The sequence below is a fragment of the Mustela lutreola genome, chromosome 10 (assembly GCF_030435805.1).
Source record: "Mustela lutreola isolate mMusLut2 chromosome 10, mMusLut2.pri, whole genome shotgun sequence".
Classification (NCBI taxonomy): Eukaryota; Metazoa; Chordata; class Mammalia; order Carnivora; family Mustelidae; genus Mustela; species Mustela lutreola.
This window is the reverse complement of record NC_081299.1, coordinates 16,623,359-16,650,240: the sequence shown is the minus strand read 5'-3', so window position 1 is coordinate 16,650,240 and position 26,882 is coordinate 16,623,359. Positions and strand designations below refer to the sequence as shown.

The window sequence follows — 26,882 nt, the reverse complement described above, 5'->3', positions numbered from 1 at the left end:
ATTATCATTTTTAGTTCTTGTGCTCTGCTGTCTGGTTCCCGTCCGAGTTTTGACCAGAACATGTAAAACTGGAACTAAAAGCAAAATGAATAAACAAGCAATAGGATTCCTGGATTCTGTTAATTCAGAATTAGAATTTGTAGACAGGCTGTACTAAAAGTAACATTTCTCTCTTCTGGAAAAGGAAATTTGTTTATGAAAACTATAGTGTAAGTGAGAGTTGCTGAGGGAGATGTTTTAAGTTTGGGGTAAGCTTTTTTTTTTAAATTTTTTAAAAATTATTTTATTTTTTAAAAAATATTTTATTTATTCATTTGACAGACAGAGATCACAAATAGGCAGAGAGGCAGGCAGAGAAAGAGGGGGAAGCAGGCATCCCGCTGAGCAGAGAGCCCCATGCGGGGCTTGATCCCAGAACCCTGGGATCATGACCTGAGCCAAAGGCAGAGGCTTTAACCCACTGAGCCACCCAGGTGCCCCTGTTTTGTTTTTTAAACAGCTTTATTGAGACCTAATTTACATATCAAAGTTTATCTTTTAAAAGTGTACAATGTAATGGCTTTCTAGCATATTTATGAGGATGAGCTGATTCAATGTACTTAGTAGAAACATCATGTATCATTTGTTTTCTAGTAAGTTATGCCAGTACAGATCCTTTTAAAAATCAGTATGGCCCGTATTTATTCAGCTCCCATTTCCTTCACCCTGTGTGTACACTGGTCAGGTGTTTTGTTTTGTGTTTTTACCGGACTTCTAGGCAAAAGGCCAAAAACAAGTGGCACTTGAAGTAGGAAAAGTAGACGGGAAGAAGGGAAAAGGTTTTTTTCTTATAAAAATATATAAATAAAAACATAAAAATATATTTAAAAATAAAAAATATATTAAAAATAAAAAAATTCTTATAAAATATATATAAATATAAAAATATATAATTTTTTAAAAAAGTTCCATTTTTGAGAGTGAGGAAGCATATAAACTAGAAAGAGAAAGGAGACCAAAAGAAGCAGAGAGAAGGAGCAAGGAAATATGGACCCAGGAAGCAGAGTGGTGGAGAGGGAGAACCAGCCAGGGGGAGGGCAGGGTCCCGGAGGCGGAGCCGGGGGACAGAGGCAGGGAGGCCCTGTACCTCCAGCACCTTCCCTGCCTTGCCAGGTGGTTGTTTTTTTTTTTAGGACTGTGCATGGGCTCCATCTGGTGGCCGGTAGCTTACAGTGCGGCCAGGGAGCAGGATCTTGGGGTGGCTTTTGGCATTCCCTCAAGTCTTTCTCTTTGGTCCTGGGTTTTCTTGTGGGATCACTGTTGAGTCAGTCCTTCGCTTCTGAGTGGTAGCTGCTTTTCTGTTGCAGCTCAGACCGTGTTCCCTCCCTCCTTCTGCCTAGTCTTAAATCTAATCTCATCAGACCATCACCCCACACACACCCTTAGCCCCGCTGTCGCCTTCTGACGCCCCAGCCCCTGAAGTGCCTCTGAGTTCTCAGTGACTTTAGCTTTTTATTTAATGTCACTCTTTCTAGCTCTGGTCCTGTTAATTTGTGGTGCTTTCAAGGTACAGTTCTCTGGTCTTTGCAGTGCCTTTGCCTCGTGGTTATTTCTCTCTTTCCAGGGATCTTCCTAGCCCATCCCTGTTCCTAGCAGTCCCATGATCATGGTCATCTATGACCAAAAACTTTAGGATTTTTATTTTATTTTATTTTTTTAATTAAGACTCTCTTGGGTGGTGCCTGGGTGGCTCAGCTGGTTAAGCATCTGCTTTCAGCCCAGGTCTGGGATTGAGCCCTCTGTCAGGTGCTTCTCCCTTTCCCCCTGCCTGCCACTTCCCCTTGCTTGTGCATGCTTTTTGTCAAATAAATAAAATCTTAGAAAAGACTATCTTGGGGGGCACCTGGCTGGCTTAGTTGGTGAAGCATGCAATTCTTGACCTTGAGGTTGCAAGTTGGAGCCCCGTGTGGGCATAGAGATTACTTACAAAAACAAAATATTTTTAAAAAGGAAAAAGGCTATTTTAGAGTATTTTTTGGTTCACAGATGAAGTGATGGGGAGAGATTTCCCATATGCTTCTGCCTGTCTGCCTTCCCCATTACCAGTACTCCTCACCAGAGCCTGTGTATGTTACGACCAACAAACCTACACTCACATGCTGTAATCCCCCCGAGTCTAGTTGTGTTATGGGTCACTCTTGCTGGAGCACATCCAGTGGGTTCGGACACACGCATAATATGTGTCCACCGTTACCGTGTCCGGTAGAGTAGTGTCACTGCCCTAAACGTCCTTTGCCACCTATTCCTACCTTGGTTTTTGGCATTCTCCATTACTGCAACCCCTGGGTCATTTCAGCTCCTAGAGATAGCTCCCTCTCTGATGACCACCTCCCGTCTTTCAAGGTCACTGCTGCTAGTACCCCGACTCCAGTGGTCCTTCCGTCATTTGTTGGTACGTTCAGTTCATCTGGTCCGATGGCATTTTCACTGTTCACGTGTTCTCGGCCCTCTCTACTGAACGAGCGTATGTTCTCTTGCCCGTGCCTGCAGTTCTGGGGCCTTCTCTTGCTTTGTTACCTTCATGGAGCTCCAGCAGGGTTCCGTCCAGCTCAGTCTCCTCTGTGCCTTCCTCTGGTCGGTGAGTAAGATACGGAAATACAGCCTTGCCGATGGGATTCACTTTAAATCCTAACCGTGAATTTAAGTGGGCCCGTAAGGCTGCCTGGACGTCTTGCACTGTTTCCCGCTCACCCGGCTGACCAGATCTGAAACTGGCGATGCTTCTTCTCCCACTGCCACTTCTAGATGATGACCTTGCTTTCTTCATCAGTGAAGACACACAACCACCTGAAGAGAACCTGGCTGGACTCCTACCACCACACCCGCCTTCCCACCTGCCCACGAGCACACGCGCGCGTCCTCTGCCTGCCTGTCAGCGCGCATGCGCTGGAGCAGCGCTGCTGCTGGTACCTAATGCCGCGGGCCCGTTTGCTCTCTCCTACCCAAGAACGTTGTTCTAGAATGTTTCCCCCTGTCTTTCAGAACTTGTCCAACTTTCTCTTTTTTCCTGGATCATACTCTTTATCAATATGCCAACATATTTTTTGTTCCATCTGTTAAAAAAAAAACAAACCCAAAAAGCCTAAATACCACTTTTTCTGTCAGTGGCCTCCCTGCCGATTTTGCTCTGCTTATTTATTTACGTATTCATTTTTATTTTTACTTGCTCTGCTTTTAACAGAATACAGAAATCATCTAATACTTGTTTTCTTTAATTCATCACCTTATTGTGTCTCTTAACCTCGTTCTGATAGAACTTTTGCTTTCATCACTTCACAGTGCTGCTCTTGGCAGGGGGACTTCCAAGTTGGGAAATTCTGGTCTGGTCGGGGCTTCTTTTCACTTGAGCCATTAGCTTCCCTCAACAGAACTGAGCACGCTTCTTCCTTGAAAGGCTTCCTTTGCTGGGCCTCCGTGGGCCTGTATTCTCTCCAGTGTTCCTCACCTCACAGCTTTGTCCTGGGTCTTTGCTGCTTCCTCTACATTTCCACCTGTACAAAATATTGGCCACCTCGGGGCTAAGACTTCGGACTTCTTGATTTCTCTGTGTTCACTCATTCCTTAACCGTCTCACCAGATCACGGCTTTCTCAGCCGTCCATTCATTCTTGACTCACAGATTGGTACAGTCACCGCGTTCTCTCCTGAAATCCAGCCTTGTATATTCCGACAGCCTTTGAATGTCTCCATTTGGATGACTAATTCATATTTCATAAATAATATGTCCCAAACCAAATTCCTCATCTTCCTTCTCAGACTGCTCCATCCGGTCATCCCTGTTTGAATTGATAACAGCTCAGTCCTACAAAATCAGACTAAAACCCTTGGAGTCTCATTCTTTTTGTTTTGTTTTTTTGTTTTTTTAAGAGCTTTTATTCTATTTTCAAGACTTAATTATTTATTTAGAGAGAGCATGAGCAGGAGGGGCTGAGCCCGGAGCCTGGCTTGATCTCACAACCTTGAGGTCATGACCTGAACTGACTGAAACCTAGAGCTGGATGCGCAGCGGACCACATGCTTCCCCCCCCCGCCCCCCCCCCCCCCCCCCCCAGCGCGGGACCTTCAGAGTCATTCTTAATCCCTTGTCTCACACCTCACGTGCAGCCTAAGAGCAGGTGCTGTGATTCTCCTTTCCTTTAAAGTGACCGGAGTTGGACCACTTCTTACCATGTGGCTGCTGCCATCCTGGGCCGGGCCACAGCTGCCTTTTGCCTGGATTACTGTTCTCACCCTTAACCGCTGTGGTCTGTTTTGAGCACAGCAGTCATGGCGATCTGTATCTTGTTTCACAGGTCCTCTGTCTCTGTTTTTTGTTATTGAGGTGTAACATAGGATCTACAAACCTTAAGTTATATAGCTCAATGACAGGAACCTGCCATCCCTAATGACCCTTCTAGTCATGGTCTCCCCAGAGGTAGCCACAATCACCATGGATTAGTTTTTGCCTGTTTTTCAACTACGTGTAAGTGAAACAATATAGTCCAGATTAATCACTTTAAAGCCGTGTCAGAATATGTTACTCTTCTGCTCAGATGATGGACGGGTCTCCATTTCATAGAGGAGAAATCGAAGTCCTCTCTGGGGCCTACAAGGTATATGGTCGTATTCAGATGATCTATTTGTTTCTTTGTGTGAATTCTGGGATAGTATATCTTTCAAGCAATTGGTCCATTTCATCTAGGTTGTAACATTTGTGGGTATACAGTTGTTCATAATCCTTTATTATCCTTTTACTGTCCATGGGATCTGTAGTGCTGTCCCCTCTTTAACTGCTGGTACTAATAATTTCTGGTGTTTTTTTTTTTTCCCTTCATTAGCCTGGCTAGAGGCTTACTGATTTTGTTGCTCTCTTCAAAGAGTCAGTTGATTACTGCTTCAATTTTACTTTTCTTTAGTTTACTTTTTTTTTTCTTTTTTAAAAGATTTTATTTATTTACTCGTCAGAGAGAAAGCAGCATGCACAAGCAGGGGAAGTGGCAGGCAGAGCAGGCAGAGGGAGAAGCAGGCTCCCGGCTGAGCAAGGAGCCCCATGTGGGACTTGATCCCAGGATTCTGGGATCATGACCTGAGCTGAAGGCAGACACTCAACAGACCGAGCCACCCAGGCATTCCTACTTTTTTTTTTTTTTTTAAATAGATTTTATTTATTTGACAGAGAGAGACAGTGAGAGAGGGAATACAAGCAGGGGGAATAGGAAAAGGAGAAGCAGACTCCTCACTGAGCAAGGAGCCCGACGTGGGCCTTGATTCCAGGACCCCAGAATCATGATCTGAGCCAAAGGCAGGTGCTTAACTGACCAAGCCACCCACATGCCCCACTGTTCCGTTTACTTTGGTTTTAATTTGCTTTTCTTTTTCTGTTTGCTGAGGATGGAAGCTTAGCTTATTGCTTGTAGATCTTTTTTCTTTCCTGATATATGCATGCCTCTAAACATTGCTTTTGGTATACCCCACAAATCTTGATAAAAGTTGTATTTTCATTTAGTTCAAAATATTTAAAATTTCTCAAGATTTTTTCTTTGACCCATGTATTATTTAGAAATGTATTGTTTAATCTGCAAATATTTGGGTATTTTTCAGCTGTCTTTCTGGTACTAGCTTAATTCCATGATGGTCTGATAGTACACAGGATATCATTTCTGTTTTGTTCAAGTTGTTAATTGTGTTTTATGGCCCAGAATGTGGTCTCTCTTGGTGAATGTTCCATCTGAACTTGAGAATGTGTACTCTGCTGTTGCTGGAGGAAATAGTCTACACACGTGTATCATATCCAGTTGATTGATGGTGGTGTTGACTTCAGCTCTGTCCCTGCTGATCTTCTGCCTGCCGGGTCTGTCCATTTCTGACAGGGGAGTGCCGAAGGCTTCAGCTGTAGTAGTGGATTCATCTGTTTCTCTTTGCAATTCTGTAAGTTCATGCCTCATCTATTTTGATGCTCCATTGTTAGGTGCATATACATTAAGGATTGTTATGGCTTCTTGGAAAATTTAGACTCTTCTATCATGATGTTTTTACAACCCTGATAAATTCACTTGCTCTAAAATCTGCTGTCTGAAATGAATGAAGCTACTCCAACTTCCTTTGGATTAGTTAGCATGGCGGATCCTTCTCCGTCCCTTTACTTTTAACCATTAAAAGTAAATTAAATTGTAAATCAATTACAATCAATATTTTAAGCATGATTTTCTAAAAAAGATTAGTTTATTTTAGAGATCCTGAGATTATGAACTGAGTTGAAATCAAGAGTCACATACATGCTTAACCTACTGAGCAGCCCAGCAGCCCCTAGTCATTATGTATCTTTCTTAAAATTTTTAGTGAATAAGCACTGAGTAGGGCTTCGTATTGTTGATTCACTGTATCATACATTTGAAACTAATATAATGCTGTACACTAATTATACTGGAATTAAAAGAAATTATTGGAGCACCTGGGTGGCTCATTCGGTAGAGTGCATGACTGTTGTTGATCTTGGGGTTGTAAGTTAGAGTATCACCTTAGGTGCTGAGATTACTTAAAGATAAAATCTTTTAAAAAAAAATTTTAAGTAGGTTTTTGTAAATGTATAGTTGGGTCCTGATTTTTTTTATCTACTCTGACCAATTCTTTTTTATAATTGGTTTATTTTGACTGTTGATGTTTAGAGTGAGTATATGCTCTTTGTTTTTGTTCCATTTTGTCTTTTTTTCCGGCCTTTTGTGGTTTTAGTTGGGCATTTTTATGGATCCAGTTTCTGTCCTTAGCATATTAATTAAACATTTTTTTTTTAGTGTTTGACCTTCAGTTTGCAATGTGCATTTATAGTAGTACAAGTATCTTATAATTATTTCTACTTCCTCTTGGGTCCCTTTCACTGCTTTATTAATTTTATTTATACATAAGCTGTAACCATTGAATACATTGTTGCTGTTTTTTTTTTTTAAAAAGATTTTATTTATTTATGAGAGAGACAGAAAAAGAGCACACAAGCAGGGGGAACAGCAGAGGGAGAGGGAGAAGCAGGGAGTGCTGGGGCTCAATCCCAGGACCCTGGGATAATGACCTAAGCTGAAGGCAGATGCTTAACCGACTGAGCCACCCAGGCGCCCTCATGGTTGCTCTTCTTTTCTACAAACTGTTACCTGTTAGATCAATTAAGAGTAAGAAAAATTAAAAGTGCTATTTTACTTTCACTTTAATGTTCTTCCTTTCTTCATGTGATCTGAATTTTTAATTTAACTGAAGAACTCTTTTAACATTTTTAACGAGGTAGGTCTACTGGCAGCAGATCTCAATTTTTATTTGTGTGAGGTCTTTATTTTTTTCTTCATCTTTGAAGTGGTATAAGAATTTGTTTTCCGCATTTGTAGGGGACAGAATTGTAGATTGGTGGTGTTCTTTTCCTCTGTTGACATTGTTAAATATTTCACTCCACTCTTTTCTGGCTTACATGACTTCTGAGAAGTCAGATGTAATGCTAGTCTTTGTTCCTCTATAGATAAGGTAGTTTTTTTCCCCTTGGCTTCTTTCAAGATTTTTTCTTTGTCTTTGATATTATGCAGTGTGAATTTGCTATGTCTAGGTGTTGATTTTTGTTTTACTTTTTGACATTTATCCTGCTTGGTGTTATTTGGAAATTCTCAGTCATTATTGCCTCAAATTTTTTCTAATTCTGTTATTCCCATTAAATGTTATAAACTTTGTAGTTGTCCGACACTTAATGGATGTTCTGGTTTTTGTTGTTGTTTTTTTAAGTAATTTTTCTCTTTACTTTACAGGTTTAGAAGTTTCTATTGACATACCCTCAAGCCCAGAGGTTCTTTACCCAGCTCTGTTAGTGTACTAATGAGATAATCAAAGGCATTCTTCATTTGTTACAGTGTTTTTGATTTCTAATATTTTTTTTGGTTCCTAGAATTTCCATTTCTGTTCTTGTATGAGGTCTACTTTTTCCATTAGAGCCCTTATTGTATTAATCATTGTTTTAAATTTTTGGTAATTCCAAAATCTCTGCCATATCTGAGTTTGGTTCTGATGCTTGCTGTGTTTCTTCAAACCGTGTTTTTTGCCTTTTAGTATGCCTTGTAATTTTTTGATGAAAGCAGGACATGATGTCCTGGATAAAAATGACTGAGGTAAGTAGGCCTTTGCTGGTGGTCCTCTCCCCTTCTCCCCTCAAACTCTCCTGCCCCTTAGGTGGTACAGGATAGCTAGAGTTGGGTATTTCCTTTCGCCCAGGCTCTGGTTTCAAAATACCTGTTTTAATCCTCCCCTGCTGGGTGCACGAGGGAGTTTCCTCTCATCCTCACTGTGAGAGCCTCTGGAGGTAAAGCTCATCAAGCGGGCTGTGCTGTTTCCCTCAAGACTGACACTCCCTCTTGCTCTTGGCACACGGAGCTGTCCTCGCTGAGCTTCCAGCAAGTTGTCAGTCCTAGTTCAGGTTTGCCGGCTCTCGTGCCAGTTCCCGTGGGCACTCGTGAATTTCTGTTGTGTTAAATTAGGACTCCCTGCATCTACTTAGGTCTAAGTTTTGGATCAGTCGTTTTTGTGACCTCATTTCTCTCATGGAGCTAAGAAGAGTTGTGAATTTTCAGTCTGTTCTGCTTTTTATATGTTAAGACACAGTGAGGACTTCCTTACATGCTGGGCTAGAAACTGGAGGTCTGCCATACCTTCTCTCTACTTTTTACTGCCGTAAGATAGTTTTGTTTTTTTTAATTGTTATTTATTATTTATGTGTAACATAAAATCTATCATATGCACCATTTATAGTTCAGTAGTAAGTATGTATTCACATTGTTGTACAGACCAATCTCTGGAACATTTTTTATCTTGCATGACTGAAATTCCATACTTGTTAAATAACAGTCCCATTTCCACCTCCCCCAGCCTATGGCAATTACCATTCTACTGCATTTATGTGAACTGGAATATTCTAGGTACGTCATGAGTGAAACATACAGTATTTGTCTTTTGTGATTGAATTATTTCACTTAGCACAGTGTCCTCAAGCTTGATCCAGGTTGTACCAGGTGACAGAATCGCCCTTTTTTTTTTTTTTTTTTTTAAGATTTTATTTATTTATTTATTTGACAGACAGAGATCACAGAGAGCTAGGCAGAGAGAGAGAGAGAGGAGGAAGCAGGCTCCCCGCTGAGCAGAAAGCCCCACACGGGGCTGATCCCAGGACTCTGGGATCATGACCTGAGCCGTAGGTAGAGGCTCAACCTACTGAGCCACCCAGGCACCCCAAGAATCGCCTTTTTTAAGATGAATATTTCACTGTAGCATATGCTACATTTTGTGTTTCCATCCATCCTCCGATGGACCCTTTGGGCTGCTTCCACTTCTTCGCCATTGTAAATAGTGCTTTCATGAACACAGGCATTCAGATATCTCTTCAAGATCCTGTTTTGAATTTTTTTTGTACTTCTACCCAGAAGTGAAATTGCTGGGTCATGTGGTAATTCTTTTTTTAATCTTTAGAAGAGCTGCCATGCTGTTTTCCAATAAGTTTTACCATTTTATTTTTGCACCAACAGTGTACAAGGCTTCCAGTTTCTCCATATTCTCACCGACACTGGTTTTGGGGATAGTAGCCGTCCTGATGGGTGTGAAGTGATCTCCCATTGTGATTTTGATTTGCATTTCCCTCGCGTCAGTGAGGTCGAGTATCTTTTCATATGCTTGTAGGCCATATTATCTTTGGAGCAATGTCTTTTCAAGTCCTTTGCCCAGCTTTAAATCATGTTACTTTTTTTTTGTTAAGTTGTAGGAGTTCTTGATATATACTCTGCTTACTAATGCCTTATCAGACACGTGATTAATAGTCACTCTTAACAAGTTCTAAATTTGGTCATAATTACTCTGTCCTCTTCCCTCAAACTACAGCTTTTTAAGAACACTTGAATCCTGATTTCTTTCTTTATGACTTACATGTTATTACCCGGCATTTTAGTTCGGTTTTATCCTGCCCTAGCCCTCCTATCCCCAGTTAATTTTTGTTTACTGTTTAACTGAACCAGTCCTTGTGTGGGTTAATTTCTTTGCTTTCCTGGAGCGCGCGTGGGTGGCTCATTTGGTTAAGCCTCTGCCTTCAGCCCAGGTCATGATCTCAGGGTCCTGGGATCCAACCCTGGGTCGGACTCCCTGCTCAGTGGGGAGTCTGCTTCTTCCCCTCTGACTCCCCACACCCCCCACCACTCACTCTCATGTGCTGTCTCTCTCAAATAAAATCTTTTTTTTTTTTTAATTTATTAATTTGACAGACAGAGATCATAATTAGGCAGAGAGGCAGGAAGGGAAGCAGGCTCCCCGCTGAGCAGGAGCCCGATGCGGGGCTCGATCCCAGGACCCTGGGACCATGACCTGAGCCGAAGGCAGAGGCTTTAACCCACTGAGCCACCCAGGCGCCCCTCAAATAAAATCTTTAAAAAACCTCTTTGCTTTCCATTGCTTCTTGCATATCATGCCTGCCTTAAGTGATCAATTTCTATATTCACTTTTTTTTTTTTAGATTTTTTTTGAGAGGACATGTCCAAGAGCAGGGGGTGGGGCTGAGAGAGGGGGAGAAGCAGACTCCCCGTTTGAGCATGGCATCCAAAGTGGGGCTTGAGCCAAAATAAAGAGTCCGACATGACACTTAATTGACTGAGCCGCCCAGGTGCCCCAGTTTCTATACTCTGAAGTACATCCATAAATAGCTTTTTCAGTGAAGGTCTATTAATAATAAACACTTAGGTTTTTATTTTCCTTTTTTGTTGTTGTTGTTCTGAAAGGGTTTCTAATTGTATCTTGTTTCATACTTTGCCTTGGTATTTTCTTCTAGGTTACGATTATTTTCCTTTTTGTTACTTCTCTTCTCTTGGTGGTATCCTGCTGTATCCTTACTTACGTGTCTAGGTGCAGATTTAACTTTACTACGCTGCTTGGTTGGGACTTCACTTCCCAAGTGTAAGGCTTCCCATCTTTCATCAACTCTTGAAGATACCGGTAGTTCTTCAAACATTACATCACCTTCATTCTCTCTGTTCCTTCCTTTTGGGTCGCACATGAAAAACTTCCTCATTTTTAGACATCTTTATTTTACTCCCCATCTATTAACCTTTCTTTCTTGTCTTTCCTTCCTTTCTTCTTCAAGTAGGCTTAATGCCCAGCATGGAGCTGAATAGGGGGCTTGAACTCAGGAAGCTGAGATCAAGACCTGAGCTGAAATCAAGAGTCAGGTGCTTAACCGACTGAGCCACCCAGGTGCCACATGAGACTTTCTTTCACAAAATCTTTTTACGTTTGTGCTGCCCTTTGTAATCTTGTATCTCTTCTCAAGCACTGTACTCTCTTCATTTGCACTGAATTTGCTATTTTTCTTTCCATTTGTTAGTGATTCTTTTTGGTTAATTTAAAAATCTTCTGATCTTAGTTAATGCCATCTCTTTCTAATCTGGTTTGGATGCCTTCCTTTTTTTTTTTTTAACTCTAAACACTAGAATGTGCTTAATTTAGGGTCTCTATCTTATGAACTTTTGTTCTTATTGGTATAAATATCCTTTGTTCAGTCATAGTAAAAGAGCGGTCCTTATGGTTTTTTGTGGGTTTTTTAAAGGTTTTTGAGAGAAAGCAGTAGAGAGAGAGAGCATAAGTGGGGTGCAGAGAGAGAGGGAGAAGCAGGCTCCCCGCTGAGCAGGGAGTGTGACGCTGGGCTTGATCCCAGGACCCAAAGGATCATGACCTGAGCCAAAGGCAGATGCTTAACTGACGGAGCCACCCAGGTGCCTGTCTTTGTAATTTAGAATTGTAAACCCAGGGTTCAGCAGGACTTTGTGTGGAACTCTTGTGTGACCTGAGTAGAGGGTGTATCTCTCCAGAGTATTTCTGTTTACCTCTGGTAGGTTTCCCAGGGATTTTACCAGGCTGAGACCATTTTAGGTTAGATTGTCAGCAAGGACAAGTTGATACCAGACCACTCAAGGCAGTCTAAATTTGAACTCAGAACTCAAGTGAAGGCACGACCCAAATTAGAAATTCTCTAGGGATACAACCCTTTCTTTCTTCTCTCCCAGAGCCTAGGTCCTATTATCTCCCTAATGTCAGTGAGGTGATTTTCTTTTTCACTAATCTATTTTTTCTTTTTAAAGATTTTATTTATTTGACAGAGAGATCACAAGTAGGCAGAGAGGCAGGCAGAGAGAGAGGGGGAAGCAGGCTCCCTGCTGAGCAGAGAGCCCCATGTGGGGCTCGATCCCTGAGATCATGACCCGAGCCGAAGGCAGAGGCTTCACCCACTGAGCCACCCAGGCGCCCCATTCACTAATCTATTTGTTCCCTGAAGCTGTCATAGTTCTTGATAATCTTACGATTATTTACTGCTTCGTTACCAAGAGGTTTCTACACATTATCTCGGAACAGTAATGGGGAGAGATATGGTAAGGATCATTATACCCATTTTACAACTCAGTAAAACTGAAGCTGTTTACTTAGTGATTTGCAGAAACGTAAGGACAGTCCTGGGATTGGGTAGGTGGCACACGGTAAAGATGAGAAATAAGGCATCCCTCTCCTCTGTATTGTTGCCATGTGGCCACGGATAACATTCTTCATTAGGATTAAACTAGATAATCACCTCAGTACTGGTCATTCCTGCGGGATTATTAAAATTCATTCAACACACTTGAGCACCTGCTATGTTCTAGGCACAAGAATTAAAAGAACGGGGGGCTGAAGTACAGATGTTAGATCTGCTGCCTGACATGCTTTCTGCTTTTCCTTCTGTAGACTGATAATGGTCTCCAGCTGCCAAAGAAGGCTGTGGACACCAAGAGAAAGGTAACCATTTCTCGTCCCCGCGAGTGGAACTGGATGCCTCTCGGGGCGCACAGCAGCTGGCAGCAGGCATGGCTGAACTTACAAGCTACAAGGATACCGCCTCCAGCCGCCACCTGCGGTTTAAGTTACAGAGTCTAAGCCGCCGTCTCGATGAGCTGGAGGAAGCCACGAAAAACCTCCAGAAAGCAGAGGATGAGCTCCTGGACCTCCAGGACAAGGTGATTCAGGCGGAAGGCAGCAACTCCAGCATGCTGGCGGAGATCGAAGTGCTGCGCCAGCGAGTGCTGAGAATCGAGGGCAAAGATGAGGAAATCAAGAGAGCGGAGGACCTGTGTCGGCTGATGAAGGAGAAGCTGGAAGAGGAGGAAAACCTCACGCGGGAGCTGAAGTCCGAGATCGAGCGGCTTCAGAAGCGAATGGCCGAGCTGGAGAAGCTGGAGGAGGCCTTCGGCAGGAGCAAGAATGACTGCACCCAGCTCTGTCTGAGTCTGAATGAGGAGAGGAACCTGACCAAGAAGATCTCCTCCGAGCTGGAAATGCTCAGGGTCAAAGTGAAAGAACTGGAATGTTCCGAGGACCGCCTGGATAAAACGGAGCAGAATTTAGTGTCAGAGTTAGAAAAGCTAAAGTCGTTGACTCTGAGCTTTGTGAGTGAGAGAAAATACTTGAATGAAAAGGAGAAAGAAAACGAGAAGCTGATCAGAGAGCTCACCCAGAAACTGGAGCAGAACAAAAAGATGCACCGAGATTATACCAGGAACGCTTCTAATCTTCTGGAAAGGAACGACCTGCGGATTGAGGACGGGGTCTGCCCCACGCCGCCCTGCAAAGAATCCAGGAGGAAGGGCGCTCTGGACTATCTCAAGCAGGTCGAGAATGAAGCCAGAAACAAATCCGAAAACGAGAAGAACCGGAATCAGGAAGACAACAAAGTGAAAGACCTTAACCAAGAGATCGAGAAACTTAAGACACAGATCAAACATTTTGAATTTTTGGAAGAAGAGCTTAAGAAAATGAGGGCCAAAAATAATGACCTTCAGGATAATTACCTAAGTGAACAAAATAAGAACAAACTCTTGGCCAGCCAGCTGGAGGAGATAAAGCTACAGATCAAGAAACAGAAGGAGTTAGAGAACGGGGAGGTGGAAGGGGCGGAGGCTTTCCTGCCCGGCAAAGGCAGGCACGAGAGGACGAAGTTGAGAGGCCACGGGACTGAGGCGCCTGTGTCCAAGCACACGGCCCGGGAACTGTCCCCTCAGCACAAGCGGGAGAGGCATCGCAACAGGGAGTTTGTGCTCAACAATGACTGTTCTCTGGGCAGCAGGCAGGTCTCCTCTCCTAGCTTCGCCAACAGGAGGGCCGCCAAAGCTTCCAACGCGGGGGCAGCTGCGGACAGCGGGGCTCAGGAGACGAGGAGGACCGAGGAGCGATACGCGTCGGGCTCTTCTCAGAGCGAAGGCAGGAAGGCCAGGGAGCAGCCGTCGGTGCTGAGCCGCTACCCGCCCGCGGCGCAGGAGCACAGCAAGGTTTGGAAGGGCGCTCCCAAGCCAGGAGCCGAGAGTGGGTTGAAGGGAAAAGTGGAGAAGACAACACGAACGTTCAGTGACAATACCACTCATGGGGCTGTTCCCAGTGACGTACCGGGTAGAGGTGACAAGGCTTCTGACACCTCCGCGGAGGCCCCCTTTGGCAAGAGGGGGCAGGGAGCCGGCAACGGAAGTCCGTTAAATCAGGCTGCAGACTGCGGCAGTCCGAAGGGGATCGGATCCCTGGCCTCGTCTCGGAGATCTTCCTCAGAAGGGCTCTGCAAGGGCAAAAAGGCTGCCAGCGGCCCAGAGGCGGATAGCAGTGCCCCAAATTCTAAGCCTCCACTCTTATCAAAATATCCCTATAGCTCCAGAAGCCAAGAGAACATCCTTCAGGGCTTCTCAACCCCAAATAAAGAAGGCATCGATCAACCCGTAGCCGTTGTGATGGAAGACAGCAGTCAGCACGAGGCCCTGAGGTGCCGCGTCATCCGATCCGGCGGCAGAGAGAAGGCGGACTCCGATGACGACGGGGATGCGGCCTCTCTGGTTACTGCCAAGTTGGTAAACACAACCATCACGCCGGAGCCGGAGCCCAGGCACCAGCCCAGCTCGAGGGAAAAAGCCAAATCGCGAGGAGGACTTAGAACCTCCCTGTTTGAGAATGATAAAGATGTCGGGACAGAAAATGAATCCGAGAAGCCCGTCAGAGCCTCCGCCAATGCCGTCGAGTTCCCAGATGCCAACGGTGCTGGGGTCAAAAGCCAACGGCCCTTCAGCCCCAGAGAGGCCTTGCGGTCCAGAGCCATCATCAAACCCGTCATCATTGATAAGGATGTGAAAAAAATTATGGGGGGATCTGGAACCGAGGCCGCCACGGAGAAGCAGAAATCCACCTCGAAACCAGGCCCCAACAAGGTGACGAGCAGCATAACCATTTACCCCTCTGACAGCAGCAGCCCGCGATCCAGCCCGGGCGAGGCCTCCCGGGAGAGGCACACGTCCACCAGCAACATCCAGGTGGGGCCGGCAGAGCTCACGGCACTCGGCAACCACGTCAGCTCCCCCTTCGAGCTCTCCATTCACAAACACGACATCGCCCTGCAGTTCGCCGAAGCAGAAAGGACGGCAGATGGGCCCCCGAAGAACAGGCCCGAAACCGTGGTGTCTCGGAGCAGCATTATAATCAAGCCCTCGGATCCCTCGGAGAGAAACAGCCACGCAGCCCCAGCGGAGACAATCCGGTGGAAAAACCACAGCGCCCCTTCCGAAGCGGGCTCTGCGGACGCCAGGCACGTCACGGTGCGCAACGCCTGGAAGAGCAGGCGGGACTTGAACTCCTCAGAGGACCCCCCAGCCCGAGGAGGGAGAAGCGCGGAAGCTGCCAACGCCTACACCCAGAGGGCCGCCACGGACTGCTCGGACCTCGGGCAGCCCAGGTCGCACGTCTGTGAGCAGGGCACTCAGAGGGCAGGAAATTCAGGGGACGCCCCCGAGCTCGCCTCCAGAAGGACCCAGAGTAGCCTCACCGTGTCCGAGGTGCTCAGTCGTCGGAATCGGGTGGGAGATGCCGCCACTGGGGCAGCCTGGAACCACGCGGCCGGCGCGGTGAGCCCCCCCACCCCACTTCCCCTCTCCCTCCCCTCCTGGCGCTTTCCTTTTCTCAGGCCAGCGGGACTCAGGACTATGGGGCCGGGAAATACCGGGGAGAGCCGGGCTGCTCTGAGAGTCGCAGAAGGTATTTGGGCAGGGAGCAGCTTGAGTTTCCCAAACCCTTTTCCCAGGCTGTCTCTTCTGTACTCAAGGCCACACAAAAGGAAGAGATCTGGCCTCCTTCCCCTGGGTTTGCCAGAGTAGCCAAAGGAACTCCCCTTAAAGCCCCACAGAGCAGCATCTAGAAGCCCAGGAAGCTGCGGCCCGAGAGGAGAGCCGGGGAGAGGGTCTCCCCAGCGGAGCCCGGCTGGCTGCTGGCACGCGCGGCATGAGCACGAGGGCTTTTCCTGGGCCCCGCTGACATTCTTGTGCCCTCGGGTCGGTCACTTTTGCCCCAGACACGCGTCTAAGTGATCGTATCCTCCGTCTTGAGGGCAGCGCTGGCACAGTAGGCTCGTTCCAGGAGCGAGAAAGCACAACCGCCGCCTCGTGTGAGGGTCGGAGCGTCAGGTGAAGGGGCGGCCTCTGCGAGTGGCTGGATCCGGAGCCTGCGAGGACGCAGGACGTTTTGGACGCAGATGTTGTTTCCTTTTTAGAGGGCACGTGACGGTGCGCTAACGCGAAATGCCCTGAAAGCCCTCACTGAGCGTCTGACACGCACCTCCCCACCGTCTCAGTCTCTCCAGGAGCCCCGCGGGCAGGTGTTAGCCCCGTTTTTTAGATCTAGAAATGGAGGGTCAGAGACCCAAAGTGCCTTACCTAAGGCCACCTGAGTGAATTACTGGAAGAGCTGAGATGTGAATCGAAGGTTCCGGTTTCTGAATCACGCACTTTCTACCCTGCCAGCTTGAAACTTGCTCACTCATACTTGAGTTCTTCGATCTGCATTTGCTCGAAGGACCAATGAGAACACTGAAAAGGCAGAGTTTTGGTACAAGAGGAGTGAAGGGGAGGGGGTATGTGTTTAGGTCCCCGAAGCTTTGGATATCAGAGAGGATGAGAGATATGTACGGACCTGAAAGGGAAGGGCCCTGGCTTTTTGGTAGTTTATAGGTGGGAAGTAGGAGGAGCCTGACCTGGCCTCCTTTTCAGGGTACTTTCTTGCTCCCCAAGCAGGGAAATGGCTCACCCCAGAAGCACGCAGCCTGCCCATGCGGAACGCAAGGAGTGCCGGGCCCCTGCTTATGGGGCTGGCCCCGTGCCCCCATCCCAGGCCCTGTCCTACCCTACAAGCCCCAGCAGCCTGGGGTTGTGGTCTCTCCTCGTTTCCAAGGGATGTTTAAATTGGCCCGTCCTGTGGTCTGTCTGCACTCTGCTGGGCTGGAGAGGACCCCGGGGTAGGGAATGAGCGGGTCTGGTCACTAGCTGTTGTCCTCCACAGCTCACTTCTGTCCTTTTTGGCACAGGAGGACGGGGACGACTGCTCACCCGGTGTCCACAGGCGACCGCACAACCCCCTGGAGCGGTGTGAGCTGCCTGCGAAGCCAGGGCCGCCCGAGTCGGGGCGCGCCCGGGCCGAGGAGCGGTTACGGCCAGCCCGGCCCTGCGCCGAGGACAACTGAGCCGGCTGGGTGAGGTCTGCTGTCTCCTCTGCTCCCGCTTCTCCACTCTCCTGCCTTCCTGCCCTACGAAGGATGCAAGGCCCGTTTACCCGGCTGGACGCCGGGCCTTGGCTGGGAGACCACGGCAGACCAGGCTGCGGCTCAGGTCGTTTTGCCACCTGGCCAGGGGGGCTCCGAAACTACAAGCTGGACATAAGTCACGCAGGCCCAGCCTTCCCCGATGCATGAGTCCTCTCTCCTCATCCCTGTCCCCAGGTCGCGTGGGCCCCGCTGGCCCCCAGTGGGGAAAGCTATAGAAAGCCCTCGTGCCCTCACCACACAACCGCAGCCGAAGGCCCTTCTCTGCTCCTCGGGGGGGCAGAGGGCAGCCCTTCCGCGCGGCTAGTTTCTTAGTCTCTTCACCGCACCCCGTTTGCTCCTTGTCGGCTCTAGGGGCCCGAGTACCCGCTGAGACTCAGCAGCCGTGGGCTCCACCAGGGCGGGGGGCGGGGCACCCGCTCCTCTCCCCTTGGGCGTTCCTCAGACTTGGACAGCGGGAGGTCTGTGCTGCCTCTAAGGGACCGTGGGGGCCACCTTCAGGCTGCCGCTTCTCGGACTTGGCCCCCTGGGGCGGAACACACGGGTACCCACCTATCGGAATGATGTCCTCCCGCCCCTCCCCTGGCTCTCCGCTCACCTTCCAAAGGCACCTGGAAGCGCACAAGCCTCACGCATCTCCTTTCCTGGGCACCAATAATGCTGCTGGCACTGCCTGCCCCTCTCCCTCAGCTGGAGACTTCAGGCCAACTCCGTCATTTCCACCCTTTGGAATATTCCGGAACTAAACTGGGCCTGACCCAGCGGACTCTGCCTTCTAGAAGTGCCCAGCAAGGGGGAAAGTGGGCAGGGAGAAGCGTCTCCCGTCACTCCACAAAGCAATATTTCCATGAGAGGCATGGACTCGTTCCTCTCTTCGCGTCCGGGGAGGAGGTGTTGCACTTTACCAGGCTGCGGCATTCCTACAGAAGCGGGCCCTTGGCTTCTGCGGACGGTCATTAGGACTTCACTGGAGGACAGCTCATACTAAATGCCTATCGAGGGCCCCAGGTTTGTACAGTGCAAAATGCGGCAAAGCTTTCAGGAAGCCACACAAACAAACAATTGATTAGTTTTCTTATACCATTCACGGGGGGTGGCGGGGGGAGACAGTTACAAAGAACCATATATTCTTGGCACGGCTTTTTGTGTAACAGTTCGAAGAAGGGGTCCCTTTCCAAAGGCTGCTTGTAATGACGCAGACACTGTTCCTTCCTAGGGGAAGAGCATAGCTAGGAGTCAGGAAAGCTGAGTTTTCTTCATGGCTTTGTACTGTGTTGCTGTGTGACTTTGGACAGGTCACTGTCTGTCCTCTTGGGGCCTCTAGTTTCCATATCTGTAAAATGAATTCTTTGAAATGGTCTCTAAGGGTCCTAAGTGTGACATTCTGAGATTATTCTGTTTACACTGTCCTGTGGGGGCTCCCTCTGCTTCTGGAAGGTAGCATCCAGATGGGTTCAGGGAAGGGGTCTTCTCTCCTGCCACGTTTTCGAGGGCCTTGTTCTTTCCGCGTTCTAACATCATGCGGATGGACTCCACGAAGCTCGGCCGGCCTCAATCTTCTGGTCTGTGAGAGGAGGGACTGGATCAGATGGCTTCTGGGTCCACGCAGCTCACAGCGCTCCCTGGCTTTCGGGACCCCCCGTCGGCCCTCTCGTGTTGCTGGCTTTGCGAGCGTCTTCCCGGCCTGCACTCGGTGGGAACCAGTGCTCCTCATGCCCGCGTCTGCCATCAGACCTGGCGACCCTGGCGACGGCGCGGGGCACACCTAGCTTCCTTTCGGGGGCAGGAAAGTTGTGCGCCGACTTCCATTTTTGGGAGTGTTGCCAGTCGAAGGGCATTGCCGTGTAGCTTCTCTCTCGTCCACTGTGCTGCCTCACACGCTTAGTTCAAGATGCTCTTTCCAGAACCTCTTCCTGCTGCTGCTCCCCGGAGCACTGGCTAGAAACTAGCTTACCCAAGGCTGCAACCTCTCACGTGCAGCCTCCCTACCGTTCCTCTTCACTGGATGGCAACCTGGAGAGTCCGAAGGAAACGGGCCTCTCGGCGGTCCGCTGAGGTTACAGGAAACGAATTCTGCGGCTCTTCTCTGCTGGTGGAAACAAAAGGGTGCCAAGCCATGCCTACAGGGATGTCGCCAATAATTCTCGTCTTCGGGCGTTGGAGCCCTGGATTCTGGTGCTGTAGCTCCTGGAGCCAAAGTCTGGATCTTTCCACATTGCAGCAGCATCAACACCTGCCACTCCCCAGAATGCTCTGTGGAAGGGGGACAGCTGTGGTGCCCTCTTGCTGGGGGCTGCTGTCTTAAAAATCTGAGTGCAATAGGGTTTGATTGTAACGATTATTTCAGGATAAATATTGTGTTTCCTTACTCTGCATACTTTCTAGAACCATTATAAAATAGATTTTATTTTTAAGTGTCCTCAGCATTGCAGACGATACCATGTATAATAGCAAACGAAGGCCGGAGGCTCGGTTCCTCTGGGTTTCAAGTGGCTGGCAAGGCTGGCTCTCAAATTCCAAAGTTCGAAGGCCCCTTTCTGAAAAGCAGCCTGTGTGGGACCATCTGGAGTTCACGGTCAGGGGTCCTGGGGGAAACCTCACCAAATAGGGGAGACCTAGTAATTAAATAGCTGTCCGATCAGCCAAACAGCCCTGCTGTCCCAGCCGACAGACCCACTTTCAGTGCCTCTAACTCCAGCTCTCACTGGCCGGCCGCTAGCTGCGGGAGGGCTCCCGGGGCGCCTGTGCTCAGAGCTGCGCGGTTGGAGAAAGTACGGGAGGTGGCTGAAGGCCAGAGGCCGCGCGCTCACCACTCTGGCACTCAAACCACCCGAGGAAGCTGTAGGGGTGGCGGGCGAGGAAGCCGTGGCTGTTTCTGCTTTAGCCTGACAGTGAGCCAGCGCGGGCGGACGGGGATCTGCAGCGGGGCCGCCGCTCTGGCCTCGGTCACCGGCGAGTCCGCACAGAAATCCTCCTCCCCCTCCTCTGTCGTCTAGGACCTGGGACCCTGGGGCAGCTTTCGTGCTCTACGTGTGGTGGGTCAGTGGCCAGCGCTACCCCCGCCCAGTAAGGAACAGGGACCCAGAGCCTCTGTGGATGTGGGATTTGTTGTTACTCTGACAGGACTGCTTTTAGGAATTATCTTTTGACAACCCCTGGGGGGGCCCAGGGTTCTCCTCGAAGCCTCACAGCCAAGACCATAGGAAAGGGGCCCTATTTTCCTGCTGCTTCACAGCTCAGAACATGTACTGAAAGGAATGTATTTTTAAGAGAATAAAGTCTATTTTTTTGTATTTTAAAGACTGGGAGGGCTGGGAGAGTGGCCCTCACAAAACTGCCGATGCGTCAGAGACCCCTCTGCTGGGGGGCTCCGTCTCTCAGTTCACGAGTCCCTCTGCTCGTTTCGGCAGGCGCTCTGGCCTCAGCCCTGCCCCTTGGGAGTCCAGGTGCAGCAGCTTCTACGTTCCTGCTCCAAGCCTGGGACCAAGGAGGCCGGACCCTGTTGCTGGAAACCAGGGCGACGCCATAAGCAGGGACTCGGGGCGCCTTGGGTGCATGTGTATTAGTGGAAGCTGCCTGTCTGCACGTATCCTCGGGCTCGAATGCTGGCTGCTGGCTCTGCTGTTGGCTCTGCGGCACAATATGTAACAATAAAGCTCCCTAGTTTCCATGTGCTCGTGTGTGAGTCCCTGGTGCTATTTCTGTCGTCACCTGAGTACAGCTGTTGTCTGTCCTCACGTGGAACGGTCCTCTGTCTCAAGGTGCCTATGCCATTTATTTAAAAAACAAATGTTTTAAAGCACCTAATGCTGGACCACCCACCTGCGGTAACAGTATGAGGGCATTGTTTTATTTTAAACACAGGTCGTAGGTCAAAGTCTATACACTTTCCACCACTCACCCCGGTCCTGGTGTACAGATTCGTCCGCCATTATTACTCGAAGACTCCATTTTCATCCTGTCGTTAGCCCACCTGTATAACAACCCTCAAATCTAAGAATAAACCTCATTTAGGCTAATTATAAGGAAGAACTGACAACACAAGTAAAAGCAAACAGATAATGTGCGTGTTTTTTTTTTTTTTTTTTAAGATTTTTTTATTTATTTATTTGACAGAGAGAGACCACAAGTAGGCAGAGAGGCAGGCAGAGAGAGAGAGGAGGAAGCAGGCTCCCTGCCGAGCAGAGAGCCCGATGTGGGACTCGATCCCAGGACCCTGAGATCATGACCTGAGCCGAAGGCAGCGGCGTAACCCACTGAGCCACCCAGGCGCCCCAAATGTGCGTGTTTTTGTAGTAAAAGTGTTAAGAGCCCTTGAGAAGGAACAGTTACTGTTCCCTTGTAAAAATGTTTTTACCTCGTATGGCAAAAGGGAATTCGCAGACATGAGTAAGGATTTTGATTACGAATGAGGAGAGGATCTGGGTGGGCCTTAAATGAAATCACAAGTATCCTTGTACGAGACAGGACTGGAGAACAAGCGAAGCAGGGACTGGAGTGATGTGCTCTGAAGAGTGAGGAAGGGGCCACAAGAAAGCTAAAAAGGCAAGGAACTGGAATCTTCCCTCAGCGCCTGCTGTGGTCCTCCACTAGCAGCAGTGACAGGAGACTGACAGTGGTAGCTAAGTCACCTCAACCCTTGACCTCCTTGCGTAACACCTCCTCAAACTTCTATGCCAGTGTGCTGGACCCAAGAGTGGAAAGTTAGCACAGACCCATGGAGGGAACCTGGGGAGTAAAGCCAGAATGGTCTCTCAGAGATCCACCCAAACTCTGTGCCTTGTTTTATTTTAAATTTAAAAATTTTAAATATTTAAAAATTCCTCTGATTTCTTAGGCTTGACCTGTAGCTTCACGCTCTTGGCGCAGTGACCCCACAGTCCCAATGGGGAACACCCTCGTTCCAAGGATCACGAAGCCTTTGCTTCTGCGGGGCTCCCCTCAACCCTACCTTCAGACCTGGCCAAACCATCTGTTGCCTTTGTATAAACATCCTCCTTATTTAAACATGGAGAAAACTGGCATTTCTAAAGGCACAGCACCCGTTATATAAATCTAAAGGGGAAACAATGAGAGAGAATTTTATATGAAGTTTTATTTTTAAAATATAAAAAACCACCACACACCAAGAGACTACGACATCCTCTCACAACGCCTGCTTACCTCAGTCTTGAGGAAGAACACCGACTTCCACACTAACGGACAACTGCCCCTCTAGCCCTAAGTCACTCAAAGGAGGCCACCACCTTGGCCACCTGGCATCATGAGTTCCTTAGTGGGATCCAGTATTGCTCCAAGAGCTCTGCTCACACGGCAGAAGACTCACAGTGTCTGCTTCCCTCAGAACCCATCAATCAGTCTCACATGCTTGGGGACTGCTGTGCGGGGACGCCTGGTGTGGCCTGGCGAGGCAGAGTGTACATGGCCCCCAGGAACTGGTCTGCAATCCTTCCTGCTTCTCGCAGCCCACTCAGCAGAGCGCCGTGGACGGTGGCTGGATAATTCCGGATCGTATGCTCTCCAGCGAAGAACAGTCGTGGAATCGGCTATTGCAGGTAAACAAATGGAGAGAAGGATCAGCCAGTCGCAAACAGGAACTTTTCTTTTTGTTGTGTTTTAACTGCCAGATTCCTATCGGCCTTCGAAGGCTACCCCGCCAGTCACAGATCATTGTTCTACCAAAAAGGATCTCCCTCATCAGCAAGTATTCTAGAAATGACCAGTAGAAATGCAACAGTAAACCTCAGCCAAGCCAGCCTTAGTCCTAGGGTAAAGCAGGACTGGACCTGTTCTTATCACTGGATGCTGGGGGACACCCAGTTCTAGAGCTTCCTTTGCCTCCTACAGTACCTCCTGGGGCACAGAGGTTCCTGATTACTCTGCCACTGAAGCCAGTGTCTAACTCAGGACACCCCTGCTTCTCAGCTCCGGAGTGGGCTCACAGGGTCCTGAGCTCTGGAGCTGGGTCTGGCACTAAACAAGGACCCCTTAGGGGCATGTCCTGGAATCTGACATGTTCCTAGTGTTGGACACCCTGCAATAATCCTGTGAGCCATTACAGAACGGGGTGCAACTAAAAAAATGTGGGTTTTTTTGTTTTTTGGTTTTTTTTTGTTTTTTTTAAGGGGAAAAAGTTTGAATAAGGGAAAAGTAATTGGCTTAGCCTATGGATTTTTCCATTCTGAATATGGACTGCCCAGATTTAACAGAGCCGGAATGTGAGGAATCAGACACAAGTAATATTGGTCCTCCCTTTGATGCTGCTCTTGGTTATTTGAAAGGGTCCAAGGAGAGAACAACTAAAATCTAACCACCAACACCAGAACCTCCCCTACCCCATAAGAAAATAAGGAAATCCTTATTTGGGCTTATTCCCAAATAAGCCCAGGTAGTTTGCCAGTTTCTTACCTGTGGAGCACCTGGAATTGAGGGGCCAGGAGTGATTGGCTGAGCCATTAAGTCATAGTCATTTCCAGAAGATCCTGCAGCGACATATGAATAGGAGCCCCGGGCCCAGGGATCAGCACGCCAGCGAGATACCACAGTTTCCTTGGGCTGAAGAAAAAAGCACGAACAGAAGTTACTCCAGGGCAGAGGACAAGCCAGTCCTCTCTGAAAGGTGGGAAAGCTGTGGTGGGGGGAATACAACAGAGCAGCAAAGGCGAAGAGGCAGGAGACATGAGTTAGCCAAGGAATTGATGCTTCCACTGTCAAACACACAAATGGCTTCCAACTAAGCATCCACGTTCCCCTGCCAGGGAAATCTATACATCTACCCAGGACTTGACCTTTATAAGGTCAATGAAAGCACTAATGTGCCTTCTTTCAAAGGAATCATAAGGATCTAGTGCTTCTTTCAGTGGGCCTAAAGAACAGAACAAAGTACCAAGCTACTCTTCCATGAGGGAGTCTGACCCTTTCAACTCAAAGGCAGGAGTGGCAGGACTCCACACGCAAGCGATGATGGATGGGGCCGGCAGGGATATGCAGCAAACCCTTCTCAGTCCCCTAGGCCAGGTACTGGGCGGGGGGCTTTCCTGAATCCCACATTGACACACAGACTCCAAACACTCGCATTCCTGGAAACTCAGCACACCTCTCAATTCTGGCTGAAACTGTGCTGTGTCAGACCCCGCTTCAGTGTGAACCTTGATCCCCACTTGGCCCTTCCCACTTACTTACCTGCGGCACTGCACTGCTGCCAAAAATTCCTTTGAGGATGGCCAGGCACCGGCCGACAATCACATCATCGCTTATGTTTTCCATGATGCCGGCAGCTTCTCCTGCCACTAGTGCCAGTAGTATTGGAGCTAGAGAAACAGAGAGAACAATTCCAGGGTTTTCCTACAGACTTTTCTCAAGAACTTCTTGATCAGGCCCTACATTATTCTGGGCACCCGGAAATAGGACCCCCCACAGACAGACATGCAACACTCCTGCAAGAGACAAGTTAGGTTTCCGAAATTGCAACTCAAAATCTATCCCTTAGAAGGCAGCTGGCAAAACTCTAGTCAGTAGAGTGTGACTCGTGTACTGAACCGCCTTATAATTTTGCAGATACAGAAATCTTGAAGACCTAACTTCAGATCCTGCTAAAAAAAAAACCCAAAAGGTAATACTGTATTTTAGGCATAGAGTCCTTAGCTCTGACCACTCTTAGTTTGCTCCATGACAAGAGCTACATCCTTTCAACTACTCCAAACCCCTCTCAGCTCATCACCACCTTCGCCCACTCATTCGGAGACTATTTAGGCAACAGACTTGTGTAACAGGCACAGTATGAGATGCTGGGACACAAAAGCTAGGAACTAGACTGAACAACCCCATGGATCAATAGAGATGTATCACATAGCTGTAATTATGAACTGCTAAAAGCAAATGAAGAAAAACAAAAGAGAAAAGAATACAGGGACTTAATTTAGTTTGAGGCAGCAGAAGTATGTGTGTCCTGGAAGGCCTCTCTGAAAGCACGGCAGGTTAAGGCCAGAAAGGCTGGGCAGGGCATGCCACGCTGGGGGGAAAGAGAAGAAGAAAAAAATCTCCGTAGGCCCAGAACACACAGAACATGCAGACGCCCTGAGGTAGAAGACAGGAGATCCACTTGTATACACACACACAAACGTTTTAAGCACCCACAGAGAAGAGCAATCCAGTTGTAGAAGAAATTAAAATAGGAGGCAGGGGTTTGATACATAGGTTCTAAAGGAAGTAGTCCAAAGATTCAGGGGCCAGTCAGATACAAAAGTCTGAGAATTAGGAATAAAAAGTTTCCCCTATGGAAGCTTCCCTGGTTCTGCGCCTCCTGGCTGGGTTGATTCTTCTTTTTACATTCCTTATGCAGTGCCCTGGGCTTTCACTCTGGTCCTCTACTAACAGCCCCATTCCGAGAAGGCTCACCTTCTTAGTGTACTTCCCACTAGGATGTGAGCTCTTTGATGAGGGGTATTTTTTTTTTCTTCCATATCCCCAGCACCTAGCAGGAATTTCTGGGATTGCTGGTTTAATCAGTGAAAAAAAAAGCCATACAATATGTATTTGAGAAAACCCAGAATATTTCTAATTCTCTATTCCTATAAGAATATGAAAAACATTAAAACCAGGAAGCAGTTGGGGCGCCTGGGTGGCTCAGTGGGTTAAGCCGCTGCCTTCGGCTCAGGTCATGATCTCAGGGTCCTGGGATCGAGTCCCGCATCGGGCTCTCTGCTCAGCAGGGAGCCTGCTTCCCTCTCTCTCTCTCTGCCTGCCTCTCCATCTACTTGTGATTTCTCTCTGTCAAATAAATAAATAAAATCTTTAAAAAAAAAAAAAAAAAAACAGGAAGCAGTTACCTTTATAGAGGTTCCAGAAGAGGAAGAGCTCACCCCTGCTGGCCGTCGTGCTGCCAACGTGCCCGAACAAATTGACGCTTGGGTCCCAGAACACACGGTCAAAACACAGCACCACCTGTTGTAAGAGGAGCCCGTGAGCTGATGACAGGGCTCAGAGAGCAGGGCTTGAAGCAGAGCTGTGCCTCGACAGGAACTACTGCTTCTCAGGCCTTACCAAAGTTTCCTCTCATCTACTCTCTGCATAAGCCCAGAAATCCCTGTCACGAATGTATTATTGAAGACAACATTAGAGCTGTTTTTGTGGGCTGAGGTCTGTAAAATGATCCCAGAAGAGTCAGACCTCATCTGTGTGTGTGTGTATTTATTAAAAAAAAAAAAAAATCAGGGGCGCCTGGG

The 26,882-nt window shown here is 48.0% G+C and overlaps 2 protein-coding genes across 4 annotated transcripts in view; one reads left to right on the top strand and one right to left on the bottom strand.

Annotated features, from left to right (window-relative positions):
- The window catches only part of LUZP1 (leucine zipper protein 1), a 102,778-nt gene extending 81,446 nt beyond the window's left edge, over nucleotides 1–21,332 (top strand). For both annotated transcript variants that reach the window (XM_059134982.1, XM_059134981.1), the window contains exons 3-4: nucleotides 12,789–15,973; nucleotides 17,425–21,332. In XM_059134982.1, coding sequence (XP_058990965.1) covers nucleotides 12,908–15,973; nucleotides 17,425–17,580 — 3,222 coding nt within the window. In that variant the 5' untranslated portion in view covers nucleotides 12,789–12,907 and the 3' untranslated portion in view covers nucleotides 17,581–21,332. The remainder of the gene's footprint in view (nucleotides 1–12,788; nucleotides 15,974–17,424) is intronic.
- A 1,402-nt stretch (nucleotides 21,333–22,734) lies between these two features.
- KDM1A (lysine demethylase 1A) overlaps nucleotides 22,735–26,882 on the bottom strand; it is a 60,507-nt gene continuing 56,359 nt past the window's right edge. For both annotated transcript variants that reach the window (XM_059135453.1, XM_059135454.1), the window contains 4 exons: nucleotides 26,487–26,601; nucleotides 24,841–24,968; nucleotides 24,067–24,213; nucleotides 22,735–23,204 (listed from right to left, as the gene is read on the bottom strand). In XM_059135453.1, coding sequence (XP_058991436.1) covers nucleotides 23,019–23,204; nucleotides 24,067–24,213; nucleotides 24,841–24,968; nucleotides 26,487–26,601 — 576 coding nt within the window. In that variant the 3' untranslated portion in view covers nucleotides 22,735–23,018. The remainder of the gene's footprint in view (nucleotides 23,205–24,066; nucleotides 24,214–24,840; nucleotides 24,969–26,486; nucleotides 26,602–26,882) is intronic.